This window comes from Typopeltis vanoorti, chromosome 15, assembly GCF_054136105.1.
Source record: "Typopeltis vanoorti isolate ZY-2024b chromosome 15, IOZ_Tvanoo_1.0, whole genome shotgun sequence".
NCBI lineage: Eukaryota > Metazoa > Arthropoda > Arachnida > Uropygi > Thelyphonidae > Typopeltis > Typopeltis vanoorti.
The window spans coordinates 119,835,264-119,851,044 of record NC_143563.1 but is presented as its reverse complement, the minus strand read 5'-3'; the positions used below and the strand labels follow the sequence as shown (position 1 = coordinate 119,851,044).

The 15,781-nt window shown below is 36.1% G+C and overlaps 1 protein-coding gene across 4 annotated transcripts in view; it reads left to right on the top strand.

Moving 5' to 3' along the window:
- LOC150099104 (transducin beta-like protein 3) overlaps positions 1-15,781 on the top strand; it is a 470,278-nt gene that overhangs the window by 21,161 nt on the left and 433,336 nt on the right. For all 4 annotated transcript variants that reach the window (XM_090405846.1, XM_090405845.1, XM_090405844.1 and 1 more), the window contains exon 2: positions 6,519-6,570. In XM_090405846.1, coding sequence (XP_090261972.1) covers positions 6,519-6,570 — 52 coding nt within the window. The remainder of the gene's footprint in view (positions 1-6,518; positions 6,571-15,781) is intronic.

The window sequence follows — 15,781 nt, the reverse complement described above, 5'->3', positions numbered from 1 at the left end:
CTCAAAGTTTATAAACATTTATAGTTCAGACCAGGTGTTCAATGCTGATGAATCTGGGTTATATTGCAAAAAAATGCAAAATCGCACCTATATTTCGAAAAATGAAAGATCACCTCCTGGATTCAAAGATAGAATTACTCTTAAGTTTACGTACAATATGTAATTTTTATAATTTTATACTATGTATTTGTTTCATGGTTTATGTTTTCTTAACTTGCATGAATTACCCGAATTATATAAAAATATTATTTTCTTCGATATGTCATTGTTGCTTAAATATAAAGAGCCAATCGGCTTCATTTTGGCGATATAAACATTATTTAAATTAAGGAGATATTAAATCCCACATTGTTTTAAATCCGAATAAGAAACTCAAAGATTGGAATCAGAGAGTTTCATGCTGAATATAGTATAATAAACTATAAAAGTATCGGCGACTACTAGCGTGAGCAAATGCACGTAGTCCTAGTACAAACCCGGGCAGCTTGTAGCAAAGGTGGCAAAGTTCTGATCGCTATTCTTGGTATTTTCCATAATGTAAACATTTCCAAATGTAAACATAATGCATACATTTCCTAGGAAATGTGTTTTTACATTATGGAAAATACCAAGAATAGCGATCAGAACTTTGTCACCTTTGCTACAAGCTGCCCGGGTTTGTACTAGGACTACGTGCATTTGCTCACACTAGTAGTCGCCGATACTTTTATAGTTTATTATACTATATTTGGCATGAAACTCTGATTCCAATCTTTGAGTGTCATTGTTGTTTATATAACAACAACAAAAAAAAAACGATTTCGGAATATAACCCTACTTTTTCCATGTGATCTGAGTCTTGCATAAATCGATTTATATAATGCGGCATTTTTATGGAACCTAATTCCATAGAAATGCACATTATAAGAGGGTTACCTGTATTGTGTTAGGAACCACTAGATATCGGCACTTGTTGAGCCGTCTCTTTACTGCAGGCTGCTTAAAAATACTGATTGGCTATCAGTGGAGATTGAACTGCCTCGTCTCTATACAGGAATAAAAGGCATTAGCTGAATTTTTTTATTTTTTTTTTCAAGTTACATTTCAGTGTTTTAATAGTTGAGAGCACTTCCAAAATTAAAACAATATTTAAAGTCAGGTTTTGGTAATTTCCTCAAAAGGCCCCAATAAATTTAGCAATATTTCCATTAAAGATAACTGATTTGAGCATGTGTTTAATTTTTTGTAAATTGCACAGGTATCGAACACTCTTCTTTGTTTTTCTTGTTTGTTTTGTATATTTTACATTTTGCAAATTTTGAATCCTGATATATATCATAAGTCTGAAATATGGATTGTTTTATTATTCATGGCTAGAACTGTAATCTTAGGACAAATTTTATTGCTGCTTAACATAAACTTAAATAAAAACATAGATAGCACCAAATTAAGTGCTGTTTAGCAAATCCAATGATCCTTAAGTATGCAATCATTCATTATTATTATGTGAAACTCCCCAGGAGTCCAAGGAACTCATTGTGGGAGGGCACTCTACTCTATTCCAGTATGTCTTAACCATTTCTCCCTCTTCTTAATCCTCCAACTACACACATAATGCCATTTAATCCCACCATCAACAAGAATAGTATTTTTTATTTGTAAATTGCATGTGTTCTCATGACTGATTTGCCTGTATGCAGGATGTGAATCCTCAGTTTTCTATGAGATAAAAACCCCACTACCTCCATGTGAGATTGGCTAATTCACCTTCATTTAAAAAAAGCCGATATAAAGATTCCTCTAATCACGAGAAGAATTCAACTGATGTCTTTTCCAATAGAAGGGTGTACAATGTCCTGTTGCTCTTCCATTTGCACTCTGGAGATGAGTATAAGGATGAAGTTTGTATCAAATTGTTGCATTTGTTATGAGGTACATAACAGGAATTTTTTCTACTTCAGTCAACCGAATACTGAATCTTTCTTCTGATTCGGTCATAGCAAATTGCAAGTTTTTAACTCAATCGAAGCATTTTGTTCTGGACCTAGGGGACTTGTTAGTATGAAGACTAAGATTTTTTGGGGTGTGAAGTGTTGGTCAAGTGTAATATACAGCCTCTTCCATTTAAATGCCAACCTCACCAACTTGTTCTCTATCCTTTTCTAAAAGTACAAATGAGTCACAGGTAAACAGGTATTGGCATTATAACTCTAACAGAGCAAATACTGTTAGAATTGCCTGTCCAGAGGCATTAGGTAGCAACTCTACCACTGGACTTACTCAGTGAAAAGCTAGTAACCTGTCCAGAGAAAATTTAATATACTTTTAAGTCTCAGCCAAAGAAAAGCCTAGACATATTATTGATCAAATGACCATGATTCAGGAAAAGGTAAATGAAACTGGAAGAAGAAACATATAATGAAAATCACAACTTGGAATGTAAAGACCATTGCACGCCAAGAATAGGAAACTGCAGTTAGAGGACTTTGATGAACAACTGACCCAAGTCAATGAAAAGATATGTATAGTAATAGAAACAACAAAAAACCAAAAAGGTACCAAAGAAACAAATAACTGCCTACAAATCCATATTAGAATTAAAAAAAAAAAAAAAGAAGAAAATGCAAAAGCAGGTTTAATGATAATGATACGCAAATCTACAAAGGACAACATTGTATATTATGACTACTGGACTGAGAGACTAATAGATATTAGACTCAAACCATTAAAAGGTCAAAACAATAATTGGGGCATATGCACTAGAAGAGGGGGGTAAAGAAGAACACAGTAAACCTTTCACAAATTACTGCAGAAAGTCATAGATAAACGAAATAAAACAGACCGTTTATTATTATTATTTATTATTATTATTAGGGGATTTAAATGCCGGAATAGAAAACAGTAAACACGAAACAAACATAGGGAGATTTAATGAAGATACATGTAATCCTAATGGATACAGACTGAGATTTTGTCATTTATAATAATATGAATAATAATAACAGCAGAAAGAGGGGTGATATGATTGAGACTTACAAACTTCTGAAATGATCATACAGGATTTCAATTTATGGAGGGTGGGGAAAGGACAAGAGGGTGTCCTTGGAAGCTGAGAATGATGGCCGCTAAGAACAGGGTGAGGCTAGATTTTTCTCTCAGAGGGTGGTGCGTGATTGGAATGGATTGCCATTGGGCATTGTGAGTGCAAGCAATGTAAATGAATTCAAGAATAGGTATGATAGCTGGTGCATAGTATGTCGCCTCCCTCGATGAGTCTCCGACTCCCTGGAGGTATCGCTTAATAATAATAATGTTTGTAGTGAAATCCCAGGTTTGGGTGAAATCGATGGCGATGATAATACTAACAATTCCTGTGAAATTGTTATTATTATTATTTTCCTGACCAAGACTCATCCTGGAAGGTCAACACAAAGTTTATTATACCACTCCTTAAACTCATCAACTGTCTGCACATTGCCACCCTCTCAGGTAGTGCACATTATATGCTCCCACAACTTCATGCAAAGGTACTTCTTAATCCTTTTATTCACCACTCCCTTTTATAACTTCCAGGGATGGCCCCTTGATCTTGCTCCTTCCCCTTATTCTACTATATGAAAAATCTGCTCAGTGTTAACACACTGTTAATGATATTGGGATGGTTTAACTAGTGATATGCAGCTGTTTGCAGATGATGCACAATTGGGGAGACTAATTCAGACTCATGTGGATGTTCTGGCCTTACAAGAAGACTCGAATAGATTACTTGAATGGGCAGGTAAGTGGAACTGTCAATTTAATGTTGCAAAGTGTAAGGTTTTAAGATTTGGTAAGCAGTGATAGGATGTAAGGTATATATATACTTGGTTGGGAAACTTTAACAGAAGTAGAGGAGATGAGAGATCTAGGAGTGATCATTGACAAGGACCTGAAATTCAGGGTCCACATTGCACAAGTTGTGAGGACGTGACATCGGCAAATGGCAATGCTGCAGATGACCCTGACATGCAAAAATAGACAGATTATGATGGCATTGTATAAGGCCTTGATCGGGCCTCATATGGATTATTGTGAACAGATTTGGTTGCCAGGTTTTCATGACAAGGATATGTTGGAAAGGGTCCAGAGAAGATTCACAAAGGTGGTCAGTGGTCTTTGCAATGTGGAGTACGAGGACAGATGAGAGAATGCAAGTTGCAGAGTCTCGTGAATAGGAGGAAGGGGGGGGTATGATTGAGACATATAAGCTAGTCAGGGATTGTTATAAGGTCGACATGGAAGAGATTTTTCATAGAATTGGAAAGGGGGGGTAGAACAAGAGGCCATTGTTGGAAACTGTATAGGGAGGGTGTGAGCAGAGGAGTGAGGAGTAGGTTCTTTGCATGGAGAGTGGTTGGTGAGTGGAAAGCATTGCTTGAGTGTGTTGTGGGTGTAGACACATTGAATCAGTTTAAAGCACGGACACTATTGCATTGTGTGCAGTAGTGTACCTCCCACGATGAGGCTCTGACTCCATGGAGATAAAATGCTTATAATAATAATAATAACCCTTATTTTAAATGTCTCGATCATATTTTTCCCTTTTATCTTTTATCCACCAAACTCTACAATCTCCACGCTCTCAGTCTGGCCTGATAATCAACATTGTCACTTTCTGGTGTCACTTTTGTTATCTGCTTCTGCACCCTCTCGAAAGTTCATTGTACGGACTCCTGTGCTCAGATCTACTCAAAGGAGTCCGTACATGGTTTGATGACAGCTTTATACAGTGCGGCTACTAAACTTTTATCTCTTGTGTAGTCAGTGTCCTCCTCAACACTGCAGCAATTCTTTTAGATGTCTTCATAACCTTTGCAATATGATATTGGAACTTCAAATCTCCATCCACAATCACCCCAAGATCTCTTACTTCCTCCACCAAGTAAATATGAAGTATCCCATCTGTGGATTCCAAATTTTGAAACCTTACATTTAGTTGCATTAAACTGACACCACCATTCCTTTTTCCACCTTTCCATTCTGTTGAAATCTTCTCAAAGAGCCAAAACATCAGAACTATTACTAATAACCTTCCTAAGTTTCACATCATCTGCAAACAGAATAATTCCCTGTAATCATGTGACAATGTCATTGACATAAAGATTAAGCAGTGATGGTCCCAGTACTGAACCCTGTGGAATTCCACTTATAACCTTCCTGTCCCCCCATATACAACTCTGATATCTGCCAGAGAGCCAATCAAGTTCATTAACCTGATATCCAAGCCCATATGTTGCAGCTTGTGAAAGCCTTTGAGAGATTCCAAAAAATGACAGTGTATGCCTTACCCTCTTTGTAAAAGGTTACCAGATTACTAAAACAAGACAAATCCATGCTTACCTGCATAAATAATATCGTCCTCTTTTACTCATTTCTGTATATGAGCTCTTTACCAAATTCTCCAAAATCGTAATAACTACAGAAGAAATACAAACAGGCCTATAGTTTGGTATTTCCATTTTACTGCCATCTTTGCAGTGGTTCTATCTTACCCTCTTTCCACTCTCCACGAACCTGTTCCATTGCAAGACTTTCATCAAACAGTGAAGCTAATTGCAGTCAGTTCCATGCCGCACTCCCATAAGACACATGGTGAAATTCTATCTAATCCTCATGCCTTACTGATATAGCATATGTCAGGAAATGACTTAGCATACTCGGTATTCAGAATACATCCCCTTCCTTTACTTCTAACACTTCATCGCTCATTATCCTTCTAGGAATACCTAGAAGATATTCCTAGAAGGTATGCCTGCTGTACCAGGATGAAATGCTCTAATAAAGTGATCATTGAATTGTTCAACTATGTCATCTACTTTGGTCACCCAATTTCTATCTTCATCCAGCAAGATAATCCATCCAATCATTTTTCCTCCTACTCACTACATACTGAAAAAATTCCTTGGAATTCTTCTTGGATTGCAGTTCCAGTCTAATTTTCTAATTCTAATTCTAGTCTCATATTCTAATTTTTCTCTCCTTACAATAATAGTCACTTTTGTAGCTTTAGCCCTGTATTCTTCATGTAACAGTTCTCAGTTCTGAACCCCTCTCTCTCTCTCTACATACATATATATATATATATATATATGTAGAGAGAGAGAGATGGAAGCAATATATATATATTTATGGAAGCAATATATATATATATATTGCTTCCATAATCTCTTCTGTGTTTTGCTGAACTGATGCCATGAAATATTACTGTATACATTTGTGTGTGTATGTGTATATAAATTACTGTTTATGTTATGGTTTATTTCAGATACTGTCACAAGAATTTGATAATAAAAATTTGTGCAACATTTCTGGATTCTGTTTTAATGAAATGTATATTTATTTGTTACTGCATTAATGCATGACTTTTGTCAACCATGATATTTTTTCCTTTTGCCTGCACATATTATTTTAACAATAACAGAGATAACTTTAATGTCAAAGAGTGTTATAGTTTATAATAAATTACCATTTTAGAAATTTAAAAAAAAAATTCTTTGTAGATATGCAGTAATAGCAAAATATCAACCTTTTTACAAAGGAGGTCAAGTCCTGGTAAGGTGTTTGTTTTCTTAATATTGCTTAAAATTTCTTAACCTGTTCTATATGTCTATAGTAAAATATATGATATTTAGTGATGTCAGATTTTTTTTTACATCTTTTAAATTTAGTGAAGGCCAGTTTTTTTTTTTTTTTTTTTACAATAAAAGGAAACATTTTAACCTACTACACCCTTTCCAAAAAGAAACCAAACTTTTCGGAAATAGAAGAAACGGGTGGCACCACCTGTTGTATCTTTTTGTTGTCGAAAGCGGCAACCTTCATTAGTGTTGTGTCAACTGTTTATGACATTTGTTTCATTAGAAGCACAGTTATAGTGCCAAGAGTGACTGTGTTTTGACAGATGGTTGGAAAATGAGTTTCAAACAGAGAGCTGCGATTGACTTTTGTTTTAAACTTGGTAAAAATTTTACTGAAACGCATCAAATACTTCAAAAAGCATATGGTGATGAATGCTTATCCCGTACTCAAGTTTACGAGTGGTTTAAGCGATTTCAAAGTGGTTGTGAGATGCTTGATTATGACAAAAAGCTGGGCCATTAAAATACTGGACTGAGCGAAGTTAACATCCAAAAAGTGCGTGCTTTCATCAAAGAAAACCTGAAATTGTCCGTGAGATTGATTGAAGATGAATTGGGTATTCCAAAATCAACTGTACACAACATTTTGACTGAGAGTTTGGGCCGTCATAAATTGAATTCGCAATTTGTTCCCTACAAGTTGACCAAGGACCAAAAAATGAATCGAATTGAACACTGCAAGGACCTCATTAAAACTGCCTCGTAAGGACTCAAACTTCCTTGAAACGATTGTTGCTGGTGACGAAATGTGGTGTTTTGAGTATGAACCCGAAACAAAATGCCAGAGTGCTGAGTGGAAACCACCAGAAGAGAGGCGTCCGAAAAAAAGTCGCTTGGAGAAGTCAAAAGTAAAACAATGCTGATTTGTTTCTACGATTCCAAGGGCATTATCCACAAAGAATTTGTTCCGCCTGGCCAAACGGTCAGTGGTGAGTTTTATCTCGAAGGTTTGAAGTGCTTGATAGCGAGAATTCGTCACGTAAGGCATGAATATCGTGATGCAGGCAGCTGGTCACTTTTGCAAGATAATGCACGATCTCATTATTTGAACACTTTGAGACAAAAACCAAGTTTGTGTGTTGGATCACTTGCCATATTCACCTGATTTAGCACCCTGTGACTTCTTTCTCTTCCCGACTTCATTTGCTGATGAAAGAAAAGTGGTATGACACCATTGAAAACGTTCAAGCGGCAGTAACCACGATCCTCAGCAGTATCCCAAAAACCGATATAAAAAAACTCATTTAACAAATTAACTGACTGTGCCAAAATGTGGAAGACATGGCATAAAGAGATAGATCATGGGTGTAGTTGTTGGATGTATGTATGGGGATGATCAGCTAGAAATGGAATAGATTGTTATGCAAGTGGGATAGTTGAGCCTCAGTAAATATATGTGCGAGTGCTAATAAAGATGATTGGGCAAGGACAGGTGTGGTGGTAAAATCACAACCAACAAGTTGCTCGGGTAGGACTGGTTATAAACCTAAAAGTGAACTACTGTGTTTATTTACAAATTCCAGGTATATCAGAAAAATAAGGGGATGAAATTGTTTTCCTTATTTAGTCTGTTTGCCACAAAATTGTTGGAATAAGTGAAACATGGTGGAATGAAGATGATATCCTAACGGGAAAAGAAATAGAAGGATACAGTGTTTTTTGCAAGGATAGAAAGGACAAGAATAGACTTGTATGAGTTAGCATCAGTATGTAACTGTCAATTCAGTGTTTCCAAGTATAAGGGTCTGAAATTTGGTAGGCAACAGTGGGACGCAAAGTATACACTTGGGGAGATGAGAGACCTTGGAGTGGTGGTAGTGGACAAGGATCTCAAGTTCAAAGGTCACATTGCACAAGTGATGAACACATCACATTAGATTATGGTAGTGATGTGGAGAACCTTAACTTGTAGAAATAAACAAAATATTTAAGTAAAATGTAATATTGTTATTATAAGGAGAGAAACTTGAACTGGAGAAACTGCTTGATAGATGGAAGTGCAGTGTGTGATGTAAGCAAGAGATCAGAAGTAAGAAATAGTGTGAAAGATCAGGAGATGAGGATCGGCTGAGGGAATGTGGTCTGCAGAGTTTGGTGGATAGAAGAAGGAGAGGTGATATGATTGAGACTTTCAAACTGTTGAGAGGTGGTTACAGGGTTGACACTGGGAAACAGCGGGAAGGAGTGATGACAAGGGGCCATCCCTGGAAGTTTTGAAAGGAAACTGTGAGCAAGAGGGTGAGGAGTGGTTTCTTTGCATGGTTGGTGGTTGAACTGTGAAATGCATTGCCTGATAGAGTGGTGCGAGTGAGAACAGTCAATGAGTTTAAGAAGTGGTATGATAGACTTTGTGTTTCCTAGGAGGGACCTCCCACGATGAGTCTTGATAGACTTGTGTTTCCTAGGAAAGACCTCCCGCGATAACTTCTTGGAGGCCTAATTAATAATAATAATAATAATAATAAAGAGATTCTAGTTCCCTTTTATAAGGCTTGATTAGGCCTCGTATGGATGATTATTGTGCACAGATTTACTCCCTTTGCTTTCATGGTAATGAGGAGGAAAGGGTCCAGAGGTCGTAATCGGTCTTTTTGGGATATGTGAGATATGAGAACATATTGAGGGAATGTGGTTTGCAAAGCCTTCTGAATAGAAAGAGAGGGGATATGATCAAAACATTTAAGTTGGTAAAGGGTTGTTACCAGGTTAATGTGGAAGAAATTTTTCATAGAATTTCGAAAAAGTAATTTTCATGTGATGCAGAACTTCAGGAACCAGATAGGATCCCAGTGATGTGTATGCTTTTTTAATTATTATTATTATTTTATTTTTCTAATTGCAAGAAAGAGATATAGAAATTTAACTGGATCACTTCTGTGAAAGGGAGAAAAGTTTTTATTAATTTACCTTAAAGGAGTTAAATATATTTTTAATTTTTTGTAATTTCTCTATAAATTATTATTTGAAACCTCCAGGGGGTCAAAAGACTCATCGAGGGAGAGTGTGCCAACAGCATTGAACGTTTAACTCGTTCCAACTGCTAACAGCACTCAAAAACTTGCTTAACTCTTTTGCATGAGCCATTAGTAGCAGGGGCTCTACCAATTGACCAACCTTTGCTGGCATCCTGTGACTTTGAAGAGAGAAAATTGGAAGTAATTTTGTGAAATGTTTATCTTCTCTGTACATTTTAGGTAATAAGTTTTATTTATAAGGCTGAATTGTATGTAGCACTTGTATCACATGCAGGGGCATGCCGGCACAGTTTGTAATATGTGCAATGCACACAGGTGCCAGGATGGTAAAGGTGCCAAAGATTTCAGGTGAGGAGGAAATACTTAAAAAAATATTATTCATTAATTATATCAAAATAAATTACATTTCTGTTTAAATTTTAATTATATTTTATAGATTTGTCTTAAACAAATTATTTATAATCACTTATTTGTTATTATTCCTTAAGATCTTATTTTATTCTGATCCTAATTCTAACAAGAAGTTTAGCCTGAACAAGTAAAAACTTGAACTTGCATGAATTTACTGTTTACAGGATGACGCGCATTTGAATTTGGCTAATCTTGTTCAAACTTGCATTTGCTCTAAACATATATAAGAAAATCTGCTGCAGTTTTTAACTTTATTCTATATTACAGTGTATGTACTGTATCGTATCTGATTTTACCTTAAAGCCATTATCTGAAACAGGGTGGTCGAGCAGAATTGATGCCATTAAAACCTCTTTATAAATATTTACCTGAAGTGTATGATGCTTTATTTGAAATTTGTAATGACTCTTCAAAACTGGACGAACAATCCTAATATCAGGCAAAATGTCTAGGTGAAAAAATTGCTACATTTACATCTATTTGTTGTATTAGAGTTTGGTATGATATTTTAAATAAAATGAATTTTGTCAGCAAAATATTGCAGTCTTCATCTATGAAGCTCCAACTTGTTTTAGATCCATTGAATGATCTAAATCAATTTTTAAATGATTATAGGTCTCTGATGAAACTTTCAAAGAAATTGTAGAAAGCTCGAAATTAATTGCAGCAAAATTTGACTCAGAATCTGTATCTTGTAGTAGTAGACCATTAAGGCGACTTAAAAAGACAACACGATTTTATTATGAAAATGAAAATATTGTAGATCCTGAAATTTCATTTAAAGTAAATTTGTTTCTTTGCATAATAGATCAAACATTAGAATCTTTGCAGGAAAGATTTAATTTATTAAAAGAACATATGAATTCATTTCAATTTTTGTATTTGTTAAGTACTTCACAAAATAAAGAATATTTATTATCTTGTAAAAAGTTACGACAAAAATTAACACATGAGAATCATTCAGACATTGATGCAGACGATTTATGCGAAGAAATTTTACACTGTCAACTATTTATTTCTAATTTTAAAAACGATATGTATCCGATAATTCAGTATATTTATTCAAATTACTTAATCACAGTTTATCCAAACTTTATGATTGCTTTTCTGATTCTTTTGTGATTACCGGTATCTGTTGCATCTGCGGAATGGTCCTTTTCTAAACTTAAAATTGCGCTCCACAATGGTACAAGACAGACTTTCAAATCTTGCCATTATATCAATAGAGTCAGATATTTTGGATAAACTTGATATACATGATATTATTCGAGAATTTTTATTAATCAAAACTAGAAAAGTTCAATTCATTAAGAGTTTTTTCTTTCTGTTTCAATATTTATTTACCTATTTCTTTACCCAATGATGTTTAATATGTTCCTATTTTATATATTATTATTATTATTACGGGCAACTCCACGGAGTCCTTAGTCATCGAGGGAGGCCCTAAACATCATGTCCATTACTACTATTCGATATTCACACAGTATCTATCATACTTTGCCTGGAACTCATTCACTGTCATAGCACCAACAACAGACTCTGGCAGTTTATTCCACTCATTCACCACTCTTAAAAGTAAAAAAACCCAGCTCTAACACCCGTACTAACCACACTCTTGCCCAGCTTCCATGGATGTACCCTAGTCCTCCCACCACCAGTCCTGTTCTCAAAAATATCCTCTGAATTAATCCTATAGAAACCCTTAAGCAATTTGAATGTCTCAATTATATCTCCCCTTTTCTGCCTATCAACCAATTTCTGCAACCTACAAATCCTCAACTTGTTTTCATGAGGTTCATTCCATAGACCTGCTATTATCTTGGTCACTCGTCTCTGGATCCTTTCCACCTCCTCCCCATCAAGAAGAAACCTAGGTGACCATATCTGGGCACAGTAATCGAGATGGGGTCTTATCAAGACTCGATACAGAGGAACAATAACATGCTTGTCTCTGCTCGTCAAAGTATTCTTCAGCATCCAAGTGATTTGATGAGCTGATTTAGCCCTTTTGCGATGTGCTCCCTAAACATCAACTCCCTATCCACAAACACTCCTATGTCCCTGGCCTCATCAATCTCCTGGAGTACAGTTCCACCAATGTGGTATACTGCTGCTAATCGTTTCACCCCAAAATGCATAACCTTACATTTTGTCACATCAAATTGACATCCATTCTCCTTAGCCCATACCTCCAATCTATCCAAATCATCCTGCAAAATTTTGACATCTTCTGCATTCACTATTGCCCTACCCAACTTAGCATCATCAGCGAACAAATGAACTGTTCCTCTCAGAACCTTCCCTATATCGTTAATGAACAAATTAAACAGCAGTGGTCCAAGAACAGAACCCTGCGGTACAAACCATTAGTCAGAGGCTGTCTTTTGGACTCTACTCCTGAGTAAACTACTCTCTAGTATCTCTTCATCAACCACCCTCCTGTGCATCTCACCAACCCTATATCCATTCAAATATCTTGCAGTTTACGGATTAGACTTCCATGTTGTATCCTGTCAAATTCTTAGCGACACTGTAAACCCATTACCCTTATCCAATTCAGCCATCACTGTGTTATAGAATGTGAGCAAGTTACTAAGGCATGATCTACCCTTCACACAAAACGATGCTATCCCCCCATACAGTATCTGATTTTCATCAATCCATTCCTGTATTTTACCCTTGACTACTTTCTCCAAGACCTTGACAACGACTCCTGATATGCTGATCGGTCGGTAATTTGCAACAGTAGTCTTGGATCCTCCTTTATGCAGTGGAACTATTTTCCCCTCTTTCCACCCCTTCGGGACTAAACCAGACCCGAGACTCAGATTAAACGATAAGGTCAAGGGCACTGATAATTCTTTAGCCATTTCACGAAGACCCGTGCTGATATACCATCCAATCCCACAGATGTATTCACATTAAGGTTCTGTAATACACTGTTCACTTCCACTTCATTCACCACAATTCCCATATAAACTAATGGTTCTTTTATTCCTTCAACGTCACAACCTGTATGATATACTCTTGCAAAGTGCTCACTCAGTAATTCCACTATATTGACTGATTCAGTGACCTCACTACCACCAGCGTTCCTTAAAATCATTCTGCTATGTACAGTTTTTCTTTTACTAGCAGCATATTGAAAAAACTGTTTGGGATTCTCTTTAGCTTGCATGGCTAATTTCCTCTCATCTGTTTTTGCCTTTCTCACCACACTCGTTACCCTTCTGGGCACTTTCTGCCGTTCATGTGCCTGCAGCTCATCTTTCTCCTTAAATTCCTTCCACAGTTGTTTCTTTTTTTGCAACTCAAGTTTAATGGTGTTATTCATCCATTTAACCCCTACTTGATTTACTATTCGGACTCTAGGTATACAGTCTGCCATAAACTCCTGCAAATGCTCCTTGACCACTTCCCATGCCTATCCATCTTGTACAAATCTTTTTGCCCTCCACACATCCACAATCTCCACACCACACCATATCCATAACCTACGCATAAAGTCATTTTCGATTATGCCCTCCTTCTAAACTCTTCTCTGTCATACCATAGCAACAGAATCACTATCCTAACTCTGTCACTCTTTTCTTTCGCTTCGTCTAATAATTCCTTCACGTCCGCTCTCATATCAAATTTATATCCTTTCAAATCATTCGTTCCAGCTATGACTATCATTTCTTTCACCCTCAGCTTCTACGCACTAATATTCTCACTTACATCCTTAATTTTCGCACCCGGTAAGTACGATTTAGTCAAATTCTCATCAATCACACCTCTTACTAACGAGTCACCGTACAACACTCTTTCCTTCATTTCTGACACTCCCAATCATACGCTTATTATTCCTTTTTTACACATGTTTATTTCTGTTTGCCGGGGCACTTGGGAAAGAGTTTTGCAGTCTCTCCAACTGCCACTTCGCCCTATGTGGTACTCCCCGTAACCATGCGATCTCACTTAATACAGTTTTCTCATATTTTTCATCATTCAAACCATTTTCTCTCTCTGTATAGTAACTTTCACTCTCTCTTTCATCACCGCTCTCATTGCTATCTTGTACAACATAACAATTTACTGTCAAACCACTATTTCCTCTCACATTCTGGCTTTCTTCTACAACTATCTCACGACCTGACCCATACTTTAATTCCTCACTTTCCTTACACTTTCACACAGTCTCCCACCACTATTATTATCTATCCAAACTCCAGCCTCTTTCAGGAATGCATGCATACCACACATGTTACAGTGGACAAATTCCCTTACATTAAAGTTCTTGAACAGAGATTGCAAAGTCTTGGTCGCCATTGTTTTTCATCGCATTGGTGCCAAGTGCTATCAATAATATCTTTAAACCACTAGTCTAATTAAGGCATAACTCCAAAAATCACACAGACAAACCAAGCTACCAAAAACAAACAATACCACATCAAGATTAAATATATTGCCAATTTATTCTCAAAATAATACTTCTTTGCGTTAGATGTCTTCAAAACACTGCATTGCCCTCTCTATACAAAGTACAAATGACAAAGTGATTTTCTTGCCAAATAAAATATAGTTAGTTTAATTTTGTAGCAAAAAATATTTAATATTTTTGTTTTTATAAAACTGTAAGTTTATCTGTTAATTTGCGTAAAACTGAATAAGGTGTAGCAAATGATTTTCTTGCCAAATAACATAAATTACTTTATTTTTTTCCAAATTATTTTTGTTGTTTTTGTACCCTTCTTGTATGTTTATTGTTTTTTATGTATTTTTTTTGTAAATTCTGCTTTTTGTTCAATAAATTATAATTAATATATTTCATATTTACTCACTGATATGTTTTTATAAAGTGATTTTTTATTGGGGGAGGGATATAGGGGTACCAACTAAAGTTTTGCACACAGGTGCCGGACACTACTGGCGTGCCTCTGATCACATGATAATATTTTACACATGGTGTTATGTTCATGTATACCATCAAGTATACTCATGAAGTTTGAAATGATTTCTCACTCAGTCTCTTGAGTTCTGTCGATTTTGTAAGTTTATAAAGAACTACTAGTCAAGAGGGAAAAAAAAAAAAACCTCGATAGCATCTATGTTTTATTATCATTATCGTCACCACCAAATTCCTGACTTGTACCTTTAGAGGTAATACAAGGTATTATGATAGCACTAAATGAAAAAAAAAATACATCATTACTAACTTCCTATCAACAGTTATTCTCCAAATTAATCTTTTATTTTTTGAGACTCCGGTATTATCAGATTGTATCTTTCTGTCTTCTATGGCACTTCTTACTGTATCAGTCAATCTAGATCTTGGTCTTTTTCTGGCTTTTTTTCTTACCATCATGACAAAGAACACTTGTTTTTCCAACTGACTTTCCTTCTCCCATTCTGTTTAAGTGACCGTACCACCTGACATTAGCTCTGCTAACACATTCCTGAATGCTATCAATGTCAAGTTTTTCTATAATATTCTCATTTGTCAAGCTATTTATTGACCTCAACCAGCCCTTTTTCTGTTCACTGTGCCTCACTTCTGTAAAACAACTTCTGAACATAGGTAAACGAGTTGAAAACCTCGAACAAGGCATCAGTGCTATGAATGAAACTTTTCCCTCCAAAATACGAGCAGTGGAAGCTGAGCTCGAACTAATTGACAACCAGCACTGCAATGCAAATTCACCCTTGTCTGCGAATGAACTCTGCGACCTAATCGCATCGATGGTATACAGTTCATTG